At 37.7% G+C, this 16281-nt stretch overlaps 1 protein-coding gene across 2 annotated transcripts in view; it reads left to right on the top strand.

Annotated features, from left to right (window-relative positions):
• Window positions 1-3973: 3973 nt before the first annotated feature.
• Window positions 3974-16281, top strand: part of LOC114650326 (SR-related and CTD-associated factor 4-like) — a 381518-nt gene continuing 369210 nt past the window's right edge. For both annotated transcript variants that reach the window (XM_051925744.1, XM_051925743.1), the window contains exon 1: window positions 3974-4163. In XM_051925744.1, coding sequence (XP_051781704.1) covers window positions 4134-4163 — 30 coding nt within the window. In that variant the 5' untranslated portion in view covers window positions 3974-4133. The remainder of the gene's footprint in view (window positions 4164-16281) is intronic.

Raw genomic sequence — 16281 nt, 5'->3', positions numbered from 1 at the left:
CAATGAGAGGTTCACCTCCCTTTATCTGGCCAAAATCATTTTTCCCTTGTGCCCATACACAATGTGGAATGCAGCCCAACAATGAGAATTCTGACTGATTGTGGTGTGTAAAAATAGGGCCTGCCTTGAGCAATCTCCAAACTAACCCCATTTACAAGAATATGTGCAACTTCCTCATGATCTGCTTTCCTGTTGCACACCCTATGGATCCACATCTTTTTAGTGTATGTCAGGTGTTTACCTAGGGAGATGTGTGGGACAGACTTACTACAGTACCAGGAGTTTTCAGTGTCCGACAATTGAACTCCTGCTGTTGCCATCTTACCTCCAATATACAGAAGAGAGAGAAGAATATTTTCTATGTGTGTCCCGGCCATTTTGAAGTCATTCTCACAGTCATAGTTCATGTCTAAGCTGAAGAATCTATCAGTACGATGAAGGTGGGATACCTGTGTAAGAGTTTCAGGAACATACCTACGAAGAAGAATATTGTATTTTAACAACCATGCAGCATACTTATCAGCACAATATTTCTGCACAAAGAGTCCAAGCATTTCCGATGTCACTTCAGTGCCTGTAGCAGTGACAGAATTAGACATTGTTTGTTTTCCCATTAAATCTCACCCTAGCAAGTTCACGGAGCATGAGTTACTCAAGAGAAAACATGCTCTACAGGTGAATTTGCAAATAGTGAATGCACAGTAAGTGAAACAGTCTATTTTAGAAAATGCTGACCTTTTCTTTAATGTTCCTTTCAGCTTGCAAGGCATGCAATCTCACAGAGGAAAGGTCTGTACTTTCTTAGCCTAAGCATGTGGCTTTTGCTGCTTTTTGCAACTCAGTTCTCAATCCATTTATGAACAAAGAAACCATCACCTTTTATTTTTCCCCTGCTACCTCTATACCGTAATGATTATCAATTAGTGTACTTAGCCTGTGTTCCCAGTCAGACACACTTTTGCCATACTTCTGCTTAGCCTGAATTAGATTTGGCCAATCAGTCCCTTTTTATTTTCGACTTCAAACCTAGTTTTCTAATGCTGCCACTTAGTTGCAAATTCATTATCACTTCTACAAGGATCATCCTAGGTCTGCCTTAAGTTATTCCAACCACCTTTCAGTTTGTGCCTGAGCATCATTGTCCACTCCTGACCACTGGATTTATACATATCATCTTGGCTTTGAAGACTTTCAACAAACTTCCTACCCCCAACCTTGGTGGGTTCTGACACTTCTAAACATTCATCCTTTAATTCCTGCATATCACAGTTCCTTTGCACATTCATAAACCTCGGGTTTTGTGCTTGATGGTTAAACTGAGGATTCTGCATTTGTAACAAAGGATAGATAGATAGATAGATAGATAGATAGATAGATAGATAGATAGATAGATAGATAGATAGATAGATAGATAGATAGATAGATAGATAGATAGATAGATAGATAGATAGATAGATAGATAGATAGATAGATAGATAGATACTTTATTAATCCCAAGGGGAAATTAATAGAAGGATAGTGAGCAACTACAAGAGGAGTGGAAGTGTCTTTTTCAGATTTTGGAGGCCACAATTCTATGGGATTTATATGAAGTGTGTGAACCTGCACCACCATTCACATCAAACTCATCTTCCTCCTCATGGCCGCCTTCAGCCTGTGGCACTGGTAAATTATATGGAGGTGACAGTAATTGAGGTTAACTGAGGAACTCCAAATCCATTATATTTCTGTCTCTCTTCTATTTTTCCTTCTTTGTGTCCAAAGCAAAGACAGATATAATTTTTTCCTGTTCTTTATTCTTTCCTCATTCCACCCAGGTCTTTACAGAAAGATACTCCACATGTCTACTCATATCTTCTAATGCCCTATCCTTAATGACATTTTCCCATTTCTCAGACTTGTCCATCCTATATGGTCCTCTACTGCAACATACTTTTCCCGCCTTATCCAACAATGTTTTCTTTACTTCCTGAAATTCTGTTAAATTTAACAAGCCTTCCTTCTGCCATCAGCCATTACTCTGTTTATGCCACTTATCACATTCCTTCCTAATCTGAAGACCTGTCTTTTTGCTCTAAATATTCTTGTGAATTTCCTTCCTTTCTTTTGTCATCAGTTTGTTTAACCAATCTTTCCAAATCAATATCCTCACAAACATCCTCCATCGTAGATCTCCTGCTGTGTCTAGGCCCCATGAATAATATTAATGTATTTCCACCACTACTTCAAAGCAAATAAAAACAAAACTTTTGTTATTATTATTACTATTATTCATTTTAACTACAATCCCACAATATATATGTGTAATTTTCTAAGTCTTAACAGTCACAATCGTATAATATTCACACTTTCTCTAAATAACAGAAATCCTAACGGCCTCTGATGATGCAACCAAAGAGCACTGCTCCAGAGTCTAGTCATACATACAAACTCTACACAATCTGAATTTGTACTCATTCCCCACACTTTATTCTGTCCTATGGATCCTAATGTTTGCAACCTATTTGGATATATCTCCCCATCCCATGGGTCCCTTTCTAACTGATATATGCATGTGAAGCATCCTTCACTTAAAACTCTATATCGAGACAATTTGCTGTCCTACAGGAGAGGTATCCAAGATTACCTTATTCTAATGACCTTGGGCATGTGAAAGGTGCTACATAAATAAAATGTATTATTATTATTACATAAAGCATGGGAGTCAAACCCAATGTCTTACCCTAAAAGAACAAATTTTCTCCAACCTGTATATAGGTTTGTTTGACAGCAGCGTACTCTGGGCTTTCACGTACTTCACAGGTGAAAATGGGCCAGTCCTAAAGTTTTGTTGGGTGCAGTCACACCAAACATAGCTATGTTGTCGGCCTCACTTCTTTGGAGATTCCCAGTCTGCCAGGTTCCCTCACTGGGGGAGACAAACTGTCCTGCGTTTGGGTGGCAAACTGTGGAAGAAATTAAATTTGGAGATATATTAAATAAAAAAATCTTGTCTTTAAATCAGAAGCTCTTACTGTCAGAAACCAGGCAGGAGCAAATTTGTTCTATGTGTCCTTAATATCTGTTCATGAAAAGGGAGCATTCATGACAGCAGTCTGTTACAGTATGTTCAAAAAAGAAAAGGCAAAGGACAGTTTTATAAACGATTGAATTTACAGTTCTGTGTTAATTAATACATATTCCCTATGAAATGCAGAAATATTGTTGGAAGATAGGCAGGGAGTTTTCATTGGCAAACCTCTTCAGTTCCAACAAGCCAGTGTGGACATTTACCCAAACCTTCCCTTTTGGCTTTAAATATTGTGTGTGGCTATGCCTCACAAGCATTTTCAGGTTGTGAAGAGTTGTCATATAGATTGAGAAACTGAATAACCACTTCTCTACCACGAGTTTTCTTGAAACCTAACAAAAAAATGCATAACTTAATCACTGAAACAATCAGGTTATATTTTGCATCAATGTTAAGGTGGGATTTTAGTAAGTGGGTGTGGCTAAAGGATTGTCAAGGTTTTTTTTATGCAGAGCGCCATACAAAAAAACAATAGAATTGAATTATAGCAATCTAAAGAAAAAGTGCTTTGTTGGAAATAAATGCCTGGTGAGTTTTCTTTCAGATGCAACAGTGGGGTTGTAGGGCTATATGTTTTTTGTCATTTATATGGGGGGAAAAAAGAAATTAACCATGCATTATACAATTTAAAATTACTACTGGGGTTCCTAGATTGTACTTTAACCAGTCAAGCAGTTTTGTTTCACGTTTTGAAACAAAATAAAAAAAAATCACTCCTATTAAGCCATTAAAGTTAATAGTATTTTTTGTAAAATCCACTGCTATGCGGAAATTTTCCCATGTACACACCGAATTACTTTTACAAACATATCATTTTACCTGTGTCAGGCGTAATACCGATCGGAATACTTCCCATCTTCACTACTAGTGACTTTTACGCGGCCTCTCCAAATGCAAGGATCGCAGTACTCCATTTCCCATACTGCTTTGCGCCTTTCACCACACCATAGTGCGTCTGCTGCAAAGGGTTTCTGTGAGCGGACATGTTCCACTGGTCTTACAGAGGAAAAACATTTTTAACCTAAGTGAATACACGCAGGGTAATTCGCCGAAACAGAACAATATGGATGCCGTTAACGCCTTCAACCAGGAGGTAAAAGTAATTTTTTGTTACAATTTACTTAATGTTTACATTAAATGTTTGGTCTCACGTGAGCGCGCCAGGCCTGTGGCCTAGTGGCCCAGTTAGACACCTTGCCATTGGTGTCGTTAAAGGCCGCACGGAGCTCGGCTTCTGAGTTGACGAGAGTCGGGTGCAAGTAACATTAAAAGGCTGGTTGATCGTAACATTTCACATCTCGTTCTTAGGGTAAACGTTTGTGAATGCATATAGAGTTTAATACCCGGGGCTAACTTAAATAAGCTTATGAGTTTCCTGCAGTAAGTTTACATGTTGTAGCTCATGTTTCTAGGAAGCCTTTACAATGGACTGACTTCTGATTACATGAGTACGTAAATTTTAGTGCACTGGCATGCATTTATCTAAATGTTTGCTCACCTATTTAGTATGTATAATTTTAGTAATAGGTAATCATGAGTAATTTAAGTTATTGCCTAGGCCTTGTCTCTTCATAGTTATTGAATCATGTCGACGTACGTGAACCACGGGGATAGCATCAGTGGGCTTTGCAGGTCACTGGAGCAACAGTTTTTACTATTATATGGAGTTTGTTTGGAAAGTAAAATTGTTATGTGTAGAACTGTAAGATGCACTTGGTATTTGATATCAATTGTAATGGTTCATTCAGTAGTCAACGGAGGTGAGCACACGTAACTAAAATTAACAGTGGTGAATCACATTGACTTGAGTACATTTCCCAGTAGAGTGCACTTCGCTGTTTCCTTCAGCTTTCAAGTTTAACTTATGTTTAGTTAAGGTATAAGGTTTATAGCCTGTCCAGTGTTTATTAATGGATACGGAGCTCAATTCTTTAATACTTGTGAATTGTCGCTTATGTAGGTTTAAGTAGTATAGTAGCTGTAAAATGAGTTGATAGTTCCCCAATCATTTTTTGGGAAAACGTATATTGTATTTATGCATTTTCCTATCGCAACTTATGTAGAGTTTACGGCAAAGAAACAGGCTGCGCACATTTATATGCTGCATTATGTAGTTGTTTAATGACAAGTAAGGGGGCCCGTTGTCTGAAGGCTATAAAAGCGAAGCACCCTGCACCTCTCGAGTTCAACGCAAATGCTTCAACTTGAGTTTTCCCATAACATAGAAGATTCATACTTTTGCACAGTATAATATTACGCAATCACGTTGTAGCCCACACCACTTACAACTGAAGTAGACCTGCATTCATAGTTACAGTATATGCAGAAGTGTGCATTAATCTTCTCGATAGTGTTAACTGCTGCAGGTATTTTGTGTGGCAGTTCTTGTTTTCTAAGGTGGTTTTTTTGGTCAGTCTGTTCTTTTTTTGTTTCAACATAATTGTGAAAAATGAGTTGCACAATAACATGCGCAGAGATAATAGGACAAATTTTGGTTTATGCTATATTTTTATAGACAACTTGCTTTGATAGCACAGTGCTCCGACTGGTACCTGTGCTGAGGTCTGCTTTTTGGGTGGTATTCATCAGCAGTTAAGCAAAATTCACTTTCTCCAGCTGCACACTGCAGGACGTAGCTAAGTGACAACTAGGTTCAGAAATGATAAAGGCGCATAAAGGGGATTATCTGTGAAATGGATTGGTAAAGTGAACATGTTTTATCAGATATGTACTGTGCTGTGAGTTTATTTTATGATGTTTGCATCATATGTACAATATGTAGTTGTTTCTCCACTTTATAGTTTTGGGGTAGTTTGCGTAAGAGGCATGTTCTGTTACTTAAAAAAAGACCAATTGGACAGTCCATTCTCAATTTTTCAAAACTGGTTTGCCTCTTCCGTTTTTGTGAACAAGCATTCATAATTTAGGGAGTTGATCCAGGAAGCATTAATATACTACACCAAATGACCATGTCGCATAATTGTAAATTGCAAACTATGTGCAGAAGAGGCTTCAGAGATTAGTGACACCTAGTCCTTAAGTATAAACTGTAGAGGGTCAGTTTTTATTTCTTGTACATGGGGACACTAAGGTAATGGGAAGTTGCCATTAAGTGGACAAGTTGCCTATTTCATCCTGTTTTCAAGACATTGCTGCTGTATGTATCCATTGAGCTCTGCATCTTTGACAACATTGGAGGCATTATCTGTCGTAATGGCCACGAGGTTCTTTTTCATGAGGTCTTACACAGAAAGCATATTTCTCAGGGCCTGTGCAATCACCTGTGACGTGTGATCAACTGGAAAATATGCCATCTCAAGGCATCTGTTACGCAGCTCCCATTCATCATCCATGTAGTGCAAAGTATGAAAAAGTATTTGCCCCCTTCCTGATTTCTTATTTTTTTTGCATGTTTGTCACACTTAAATGTTTCAGATCATCAAACAAATTTAAATATAAGACAAAGATAACCCAAATAAGCACAAAATGCAGTTTTTAAGTGATTATTTTATTAAGGGAAAAAATTATCCAAACCTATATGGCCATATGTGAAAAAGTAATTGCCCCCCTTGTTAAATCATGAAGTAACAGTGGTTAATCACATTTTTTGGAAAGCTGAGTTCAATTTCACTTGCCACACCCCAGGCCTGGTTATTGCCAGACCTGCTGATTCAAAAGATCACTTAAATAGAACCTGTTGGACAAAGTGAAGTAGGCCAAAAGATCCCAAAAAGGAAGACATCATGCTGCAATCTAAAGACATTCAGGAAAAGATGAGAAATAAAGTAATTGATATCTATCCATCTTGGAAAGGTTACAAAGCCATTTCTAAAGCTTTGGGTCTCCAGTGAACCATGGTGAGAGCCATTATCCACAAATGGAGAAAACATGGAACAGTGATGAACCTTCCCAGGAGTGGCCGGCCTACAAAAATTACCCCAAGAGCGCAACGACAACTCCTCCAAAAGGTCACAAAAGAACGCTGAACAACATCTAAAGAACTCCAGGCCTCGCTTGCCTCCATTAAGGTCGGTGTTCATGACTTAACCATAAGAAAGAGACTGGGCAAAAATGGCATGCATGGCAGAGTTCCAAGGCGAAAACCACTGCTAACCAAAAAGAACATAGAGACTCATCTCACTCTTGCCAAAAAAACATCTTGATGATCTCCAAGACTTTTGGGAAAATATTCTGTGGACTGACGAAACAAAAGTTGAAATTTTTGGAAGGTGTGTGTCCCGTTACATCTGGTGTAAAAGTAACACAGCATTTCAGAAAAAGAGCATCATACCAGCAGTCAAACATGGTGGTGGTAGTGTGATGGTCTGTGGCTGTTTTGCTGCTTCACGACCTGGGCGATTTGCTGTGATTGATGAAATCATGAATTCTCCTCTCTACCAAAAAATCCTGAAGGAGAAAGTCTGGCTAGCAGTTCATGACCTCAAGCTGAAGCCCACTTGGGTTCTACAGCAAAACAATGATCCAAAATGCACCAGCAAGTCCATCTCTGAATGGTTTAAAAAACCAAAATGAATGTTTTGGAGTGGCCTAGTCAAAGTCCGGACTTGAATCCAATTGAGATGTTGTGGCATTACCTTAAAAAAGCGGTTCATACTCGGAAACCCTCCAATGTTGCTGAATGTAGGTTTGGATTTTTTTTCCTTTAAGTAAAATCACTTAAAAACTGCATTCTTTGTTTACTTGGGTTATCTTTGTCTAATATTTTAAATTTGTTGTTTGATCTGAAATATTTAAGAGTGACAAACATGCAAAAAAATAAGAAATCAGGAAGGGGCAAATACTTTTTCATAGCACTGTAAGTATCAAGTATGGCACCATCATCCTACTTGACCAAAGATCAGATGTGGCTGCAAAGTGCTGAACAGATTTCAGTTCAGCAGCTTGGGAAAAATATTTTCACAATAGCCCAGAGTATCTTCTGTCAAGGGTTTTAATTAGGTTTTTAAACCCACTGTGCTCCCCTGTAGCTATGAGAGCCATATACTTTGCATTGTAGTAAGGAAATGGCGTCAGTTATTTTTTTCCATCTTGAATCCTTTTTGTCTTCTGTAGAATTTGTAAATGCATGTGTTATTGACAACTGCATTGTGGTGGAAGTTGTTGGTGGGCGCTTGTTAGTTTCTGTCTTTTTTTCAGCCGTGCACTTGTTCATATCCAATAACATGATTGTGCTCCAAGTGTTGAAACAGATTGGTGGTATTACCTTTGGTCACTGAAACTGTTTTTCCACAGTGTTTACATTTAACTTTTTTGTTCAGTGTTGTCTACGCTGAAACCAAAATGTGTCCAAGTGAGGGACACAACATTTTTCTTTAGTAAGAGTTGTTCGGAGTTTGAGTTCTCCTTCATGTTGCTTCCTTGTCGCAGACTGGACGAGGTTGGATTCAAATGGCAGCACATGTCTTAGTATGTTTTAAGGCAGCTGTGCGCAACCTGCGGCCGTATGGCCGCATGCGGCCGTGGGCAAGGACTTTGGCGGCCGTGGACGTGTATATTAAGGTGTACGTAATGGCGGCCGTGCAGGTGTAGGGTCTCTGGACTCCAGCGAGTAAGGGGTCTCAACGCCGCGGAATCTTTGTCGGCCGGGTCGGTATGGTGACGCCGAAAGCCGATTTGGACTCTGGGGTCTCTAGACTCCTGCAAGTGTAGAATCTCAAACACCGCAAGTACCGAACCCGATTGGTAGACAGCAATCTAGAGTCTGGAATACGGCTAATGGTCTCCAGCGAGTCCCCTGACTTTGCAAGTCTGTCTGCAAACATGCAAGAGCAAGGAAGCCATTAATGGCGATGTTTTCCAAACTTCCTGAAACAATTGCTGTAAAGGTTTTTTGTCCTATATGACGTTTCGTAGACATTTTTTTACATATGTAGACCAGTAAATTGAATATTGTCAGATATATCATACTCTGTTTTAATGTGTAATCTGTAAATTTTTACATAAATCATAAAACATTATTAAGTTTACTTGGACTTACTGGCGGCCGTTATTAAAGTAAAAAGTCTGTAGTGCGGCCGTTATTAAAGTAAAAAGTCTGTAGTGCGGCCGTCAATAGCGGAAAGGTTGCGCATGCCTGTTTTAAGGGGACAGTACATGAGCACACACTGGGGAAACTATTGACAGATGTATGACTTGAGGTTGAGGTGAATTGTGGACTAGGCTGGAATGAGTTGCTGGATATGTCATACTGTATGACCGGCTCTACTTCACAAAGATTATGTAAATAAAGTGAATGACTGAAAAATGTTGGAAAAGTTGCATAATGTGCCATGGAGTGTGGATAAATGAAAATTGCATAATCTTTTATGCAAAACCACAACCAAAACAATCATGCTATGCTCTGTAGTAAGTGAAACTGTGAACACAATAATGTTGAAGTAAAAAATAAAATGAATACTGTAGTAATCAAATCAATCAGCTGAATGCACTGTATAACAGCAACAACTTATTTCTTGTAAAAAATCACAAAAAGAAGGCCCTGCTTTTTGACAGCCCTCCCAGTCTTGACTCCCTAATAAGACAAGAAAAAAATTGCCAAAAAAAATAATGTAGAGGAAAAAAAATGCAAGAACTCTTGTGAAAGGCAATTCTAAGAGCGACTCCCTTCCGGGTAGGTTTGGCATGCAGTGGGTATCAAAAAATGGGGTAATTACAATTCACATTCATTACCCCCTTAGTAATACAATACAATAGTACAAGCTACTTGGTTCTTGTACATTGCTCCTCACCAAGTGTGGGCGCAGTACCATAGGCATCACATTAAATTAACGAAAATGAAATGGAATTGCTCATTATTATCATTGACAATGAAACGCTTATTTCAGGAATAAGTGTGGAACAAGTAATGATTCTTCCAGCATTTATTGTTGTATTGTTATTAGTACTGACTGCAGGTGTGGACAAATTGTTAATGGATGCTGTATTCTGATGGGCTACCAGCTTTGCAAACCTGCTAGTCTAGATGCACTTTCTGGTAGCTCAATTTTATATATGGGATAGAGGATTCCCTGCAACTTTCTGCAGCAACATTTATTTGAATAGTTTTGTTGTATTAGATTGCATAGCTTTCTCTTACTACTATATAAACACTGTTGGCATCTTTGAAGAGAATACTTTAGCAAATACATGATTTTTAAAGAATTTTATGTGGATGTGTGGTCTTTTTCCAATGTACAAAAATAAATATTTAAACATTAACCTAAATACTGCATTAATATTGTATTCTCAAATTTAGTTTTCTGACCTAATTTACAAATACAACTTTTTTATAGCACTATAAACTGTTCTTTGTGACAATACAAGTACAGGTTATACTAAATACTAAATGCAAAACTGGTACACACAGAGAACAAGTTAGAAACTCATTAAACATGAATGGAAACCAACATTATTTGTCAATTAAATAGCTAGTTGTCAATGGAGGAGATTAAAATTGCAAAAGTGAAAGTCAAAAATACAGGTGCATCTCAATAAATTAGAATATCATCGAAAGTTAATTTATTTCAGTAATTCACTTAAAGTGAAACTCCTATATTGTATAGATTCATTACACACAGTGATATATTTCAAGGGATTATTTCTTTTCATTTTGCTGATTATGGTTTATAGCTAATAAAATGTAATACAGAAATGTTGGTCTACTGAAAAGTATGTCCATGTACACACTCAATACTTGGTCGGTCTCCTTTTGCATGAATTACTGCATCAATCTGATGTGGCATGGAGGTGATCAGCCTGTGGCACTGCTGAGGTTTTATGGAAGCCCAGGATGCTTTGATAGCAACCTTTAGCTCATCTGCATTGTTGGGTCTGGTGTCTCATCTTCCTCTTGACAATACCCCATAGATTCATTTGGCAGTGCGGGCAGGGTGCCAAGTCCTACTGGAAAATGAAATCAGCATCTCCATAAAGCTTGTCAGCAGAGGGAAGCATGAAGTGCTTTTAATTTCCTGGAGACAGCTGTGCTGACTTTGGACTTGATAAAACATAGTGGACCAACACCAGCAGATGACATGGATCCCCAAATCATCACTGACTGTGGAAACTTCGCATTGGACCTCAAGCAGCTTGGGTTCTGTGCCTCTCCACTTTTCCTCCAGACTCTGGGACTGATTTCCAAATGAAATGCAAAAGTTACTTTCATCTGAAAAGAAGACTTTGGACCACTGAGGAACAGCCCAGATAAGCTGTCTCAGGTTCAGGAGTGGCTTGACACAAGGAATGCGACAGGTGGAGCCCATGTCTTGGTTACGTCTGTGTGAGGATTGCTCTTAAAGCACTGACTCCAGCTGTAGTCCACTCCTTGTGAATCTCTCCCAAATTCTTGAATGGGCTGTGCTTCACAATACTCTCTTGGCTGCGGTTATCCCTGTTGCTTGTGCACCTTGCGAGTTTCTATGTTACTTTTGCATTGATGGGAGCTGCTGTGCCCAAAGCCTCTTTCAAAGTTCAGTTGTAATTTGATGTTAGCTGATCCAAATTGTTTTCAAAAAGTTTACTTGAGGTTCTCAAAATATCTGTACATTTTGATGCAGATTTATAATCTATATGTCACACTGTCCTGGTTTTAATCTGTGATTGTTCTGATTAGAGCAGATCAATGTTAAATATAATTATGTTGTGATCAGAAATAACTTCATTTAAAGGTGTAATATTTACATTTTGGGTGTAAACTCCACAAGTAATTAAATCAGCTGTGTGATTATGACTTTGACTCAAGCCACTGAAAATCTGGAAAAACCCTACTGAGTTTAATAAATAAGTAAAACATTTGCTGAAAGTACCAGTTTTCACATCATGTATATTTAAATCCCTAATTAACACTATGATCATAATTTATGGCTAAATTGGATAGAATTCCACCAAATGCAGTCAGAAACATTGAATGTGGTCTGTAGACTAGTACTACGGATATGCTGGAATTTGTTTTAAATATCAAGTGCCTCATAGGATGTAAATTAGCCTAAAATTTTACAGGCACCTTCTTGACCAGTATTTCTTGATTCATGAAGGAATGTATAACCGTTTGGCAGCCAAACGATAGGAGCATCCCTATGCCAATCTAAATTAACTGATTTTCACTAATAAAGACTATCTGTGATTGGTAAATTGGCCGATCACAAAAGCCAATTGATTCAGCCCCTGATTTTCTAACCTTTATGGTAATTTTATTGCACTGCTCCTTTATGCAAGGTATTACGGCAGTTGAGCCAGTGCAAGTTGAGCCTCTGCAGTTAGACAGATGTTAAGAAAAGCTACTTCAATGAATTCAGACCTTTTTATTTTATGCTTCAAATTAAAACGGACAGCATTTTGGCATGGAAAGAGAGCTTGGGTGTGAGTACAGCATCTTGCATTTTTAATTGGAAAAAGAAAAGATGAAGAATTTGAAATTGCTGCTTTGTGAACAATAGGCATGTTAGCTTAACAGAAGAATGTATCTTTTACTTATAAACTTAAGCATGTTAGTCTTGTCTTCTTGATAAGCAGCTTATGAACATTTGATACATTTGCAACTTTTTAATGATTTGTACTGTGTATTTGTTGCTGTGTGTCATACAGCACAAGGTTTGATAAGAAACAAATACTATATAATTAAAATGGTAATTCATGTTTATAATAACGCTTCAAGAATTATGAATGTCTAGCTGAAAAACTGAAGAAAAAAACACACCTTTTATAAATATAGTAAATGTATATTTTATGAGCAAAAAAGATGTAGTTAGTGTGTGATATGTATTGTTTATGATAATATCTTAATTGTTGTTTTAACGATGTGCGAGCTGAGTATGTCACTCAGTTTGCAAAAAACAATCAAAAACATAACTCACGGTCTCATGTAACCTAACAGGATAGACTACTGCGCATGCGTGTATGGTCAGCACACCACTGGTGAAGCTAGCGTAGCTGCCTGAAACTGAGTTAGCAAACAAGGCCAAGGGATAAAACAGCCTTGCAATCTTGAAAAGACTGGTGTTGCTTAAAAGAGGGCAAGCTACAAACTATGTTGGAAATTGTTTGCTGTTAAAGACAGCTCAACACCTGACTTATGTTTTAGTGCTAATGACTAACAACAGAGATGCAGTATGTACAGTTAATCAGCAGCTCTAGTCAGGATATGCTAAACTGAAGTAGTGAGTCTTCAGCTGGGATTTAAAAGCTGAGACCAAAGGGGCATCTCTTATAGTAGCAGGCAGACCATTCCACAGTTTAGGGGCCCTGTAACTAAAAGCTCGACCTCCCATTGTTATTTTATTAATCCTTGGAATCATAAGCAGACTGGCATTTTGAGATCTTAATGTGTGCTCTGCTTTGTAAGTCATGATAAGTTCAGACAAGTAAGCTGGACCTTGGCCATTTAATGCTTTATATGTTAAGAGGAGGATTTTGAAATCTGCCCTAAACAGTAGTGCAATGTAATGATTTAAAGTGATTAAAATCTATAAATGCTGAAATGTAAATATACATGCAATGTTTAATTGCCATTATCAATTAATTGATTGATTGTGCGAGAAATGTATATAATTTTTTGTTTTTGGAGAAATTAAGCCTTATCAGTTTTCAGGGAGAAAACACAAGTCAGATTTTATCCTTAATATAATATTTACCAAAGCAGTTTTATTTCCAATAGAGCGAGTATTTACTAAGCAGCCTTTTAAACTACCTGAATGCTTCTGTACTGGTGTTTGAATTAAATTGCTACTACAGGTGCTACTATTGGAGGATTTAATTTTAACTCTTAGTCTAATTATGCTCTTTATCATACAATGATCAAATGATTTTGGTTCAAGACTGAATTTATTAAAATGCCCAACAACAAGGATTCTAGGTAACAGCTGCTGAATAGTAACAGGAGATATAAATGGTAGTCTGTGATTTTGTGTTCTGATCAGTCAGTGAGATGTGCAGTTTTGCAGCCATATTTTGAGATTAAACAAAAAATCCCCTCCAGTTAAGAATATCTCTTGAAAAATCAAGACATTTTCCAAAAATCTTCCAAAATGTTCAGAAAGGATGTCTTTAATAGCGCACCAAGTTTCTAATCAGCAGTGAAGGGAATGCGATCTGCTATAAACTATGTCCTCTCTGTATAATCTTGGTAAGGTGCTAGACACAATTAAATTCCAACATTTTTTTTTTTTTTTAGTTTTGCTGCATGAAGATATAGAGTTCCTCTTTAATAACTTGGTTTGCTTCAAATATATATCATTAATGGCAACATGCCACAATAATAAGATGAACACTTCATTATTGGCCATTGGTCCAGTTTAGTGTCTATGTTGCATACCTTTGCACCTGCAAATTATGTAACCTTAACTGCTGGATTAACATAGTTTGAAATTCTAACATTCTGCACTATGGAGTTGCCAATTATGAGCACACCAGTAACAGCGCACTGCACGATAATGTGCAGTAAATACACTTGACTTGAGCATTCATAGTTTTCATACTCTTTCTCTGTATGTTTAGCATTCGTTTGCTCAGAGGTTGAAGCTGTTGAAGCACTTGCTGCTTCCTGAGCAGCTCTTCTTTTCTCCTAGCAGCCCGCTTCTTCTCTTCTTTCGTCTGCATCTTTTCACATTAAAACTTAAGTCAATCTTTGTGTTGCAATTACTTAGTACGTTTTGTTTAATTTTTCACAAAAGCTGGCTCTTAAGTTTTCAATCTGCCTCAAGAATGATTTAAGACATTAAGTGGTAGGGGAAATGATGGTGAAGGTAGTAGGGATGCTGGTTGCTGCCAAAAGTTGATTCTACAATTAAATAAAATAAAAATAGAAAGAGGAATAACCTTGGAGGTCAGTCTTCACCCCGAAAGCAGATAGAAGACGTTACAAAGTATATGAGCACCAAATTTCAGGTCAATAGGTCACATAATTTGCGAGCTACAGGTGATTTAAAATCCTAGACAGACAAACAAACAGATACGGTAGCGTATTATATATAAAGATTGTTCTACGCCTTGACAGACGTACTGCTGAGCACTGAGAATCTGTTTAGGGTCTGAATTGGTGATCTGGGTACAGAGGGACTTTTTACTTCTTAGACTTCCATTTCATTGCTACCCACTCGCCCTGTGGCTGAATTGACATTTCTGATTTTGGTTGTGCATGGACTACAGAGGGACCTGGAGAGGCCGAATCAGCAATGGCTGAATTGTCTAAGCAAACCAAGTGAATCCAATTTGTCTAATCACCATCAAATTCATAATATAGTTCTTCAAAGCTTTTATTTTCTCGACCATCACTAAGTTAACTATGCATTTTTGACAGGTGATGCTCTCTGTATCATCGGCCAGAAAACCTAAATTGTACGTACTGCAGAGCACACAACGTGAACGTGTCCTTAATGGGCAGAGAACAAACTGAACTTTCGTTAAGCATGGAGCTCATGGTTATAATTGTTTCCAGTAATTTTGGTGTCTTGTGAGTTCAGCTGGCTTGCTGAAAGATCCTTGCGTTCAAGCTTTCACCACCTGCTGGCGATTCTTTGTGCTGCTGGTGATTAAGGCAGGATCTAGCTCTGGTCAAACGTGTGCCGAAGAAAATCCAAAACTCCAAAAGTTTGTTTTAAAAGATTTAGTGACAATTCAGAGCAAATAGTCAACACATGAATAAAGAAAAAAGGTTTTTCCACACGTAGAATAAAAGACAAAAAAATTAGAATGTTTCTTCTCTAAATGGCTTTTCTTGTCAAACTTAAGTTGTTTCTATACTTAAAGATGCTTTACTTTGCTTTCAGTACGCTCTAAATGTATTTCACTGCACATTCAATAGAGCATGTTAGCTTTCATACTATTGGGCACATAAGGCACGGTTTAAAACCATGTACCCACCATGCCTTATACACGGCAAGGCAAGTCACAAACGGAGGCTAATCTATAGTCAGAGAGGCTAGAAATAGAATATACCAATTCAACTAATACCATACCAATTCATTGCACTAATATATAGGCAAACATTTAATATAACTTAAATAACTAGCAAATGGCTCTTACAGAAGTCTTCTCCTCATCTGTTGGCTTTTACTCCAGTTGTAATTTTACTTTACAGAGTGGAATATATTTTTTGTTTGATAGTGTAAAACTCTCCATGCTTATGTGAAACGACGCTGTACTTTGTTTCTGCTATTAATTTAGACACAACCAAGTAGTTTCTCTGTCAGAAACCTCGTCAGTTAAGATGTTCAAGG

This window comes from Erpetoichthys calabaricus, chromosome 4 (assembly GCF_900747795.2).
Source record: "Erpetoichthys calabaricus chromosome 4, fErpCal1.3, whole genome shotgun sequence".
Classification (NCBI taxonomy): Eukaryota; Metazoa; Chordata; class Cladistia; order Polypteriformes; family Polypteridae; genus Erpetoichthys; species Erpetoichthys calabaricus.
This window is presented reverse-complemented; position numbering and strand designations above follow the sequence as displayed.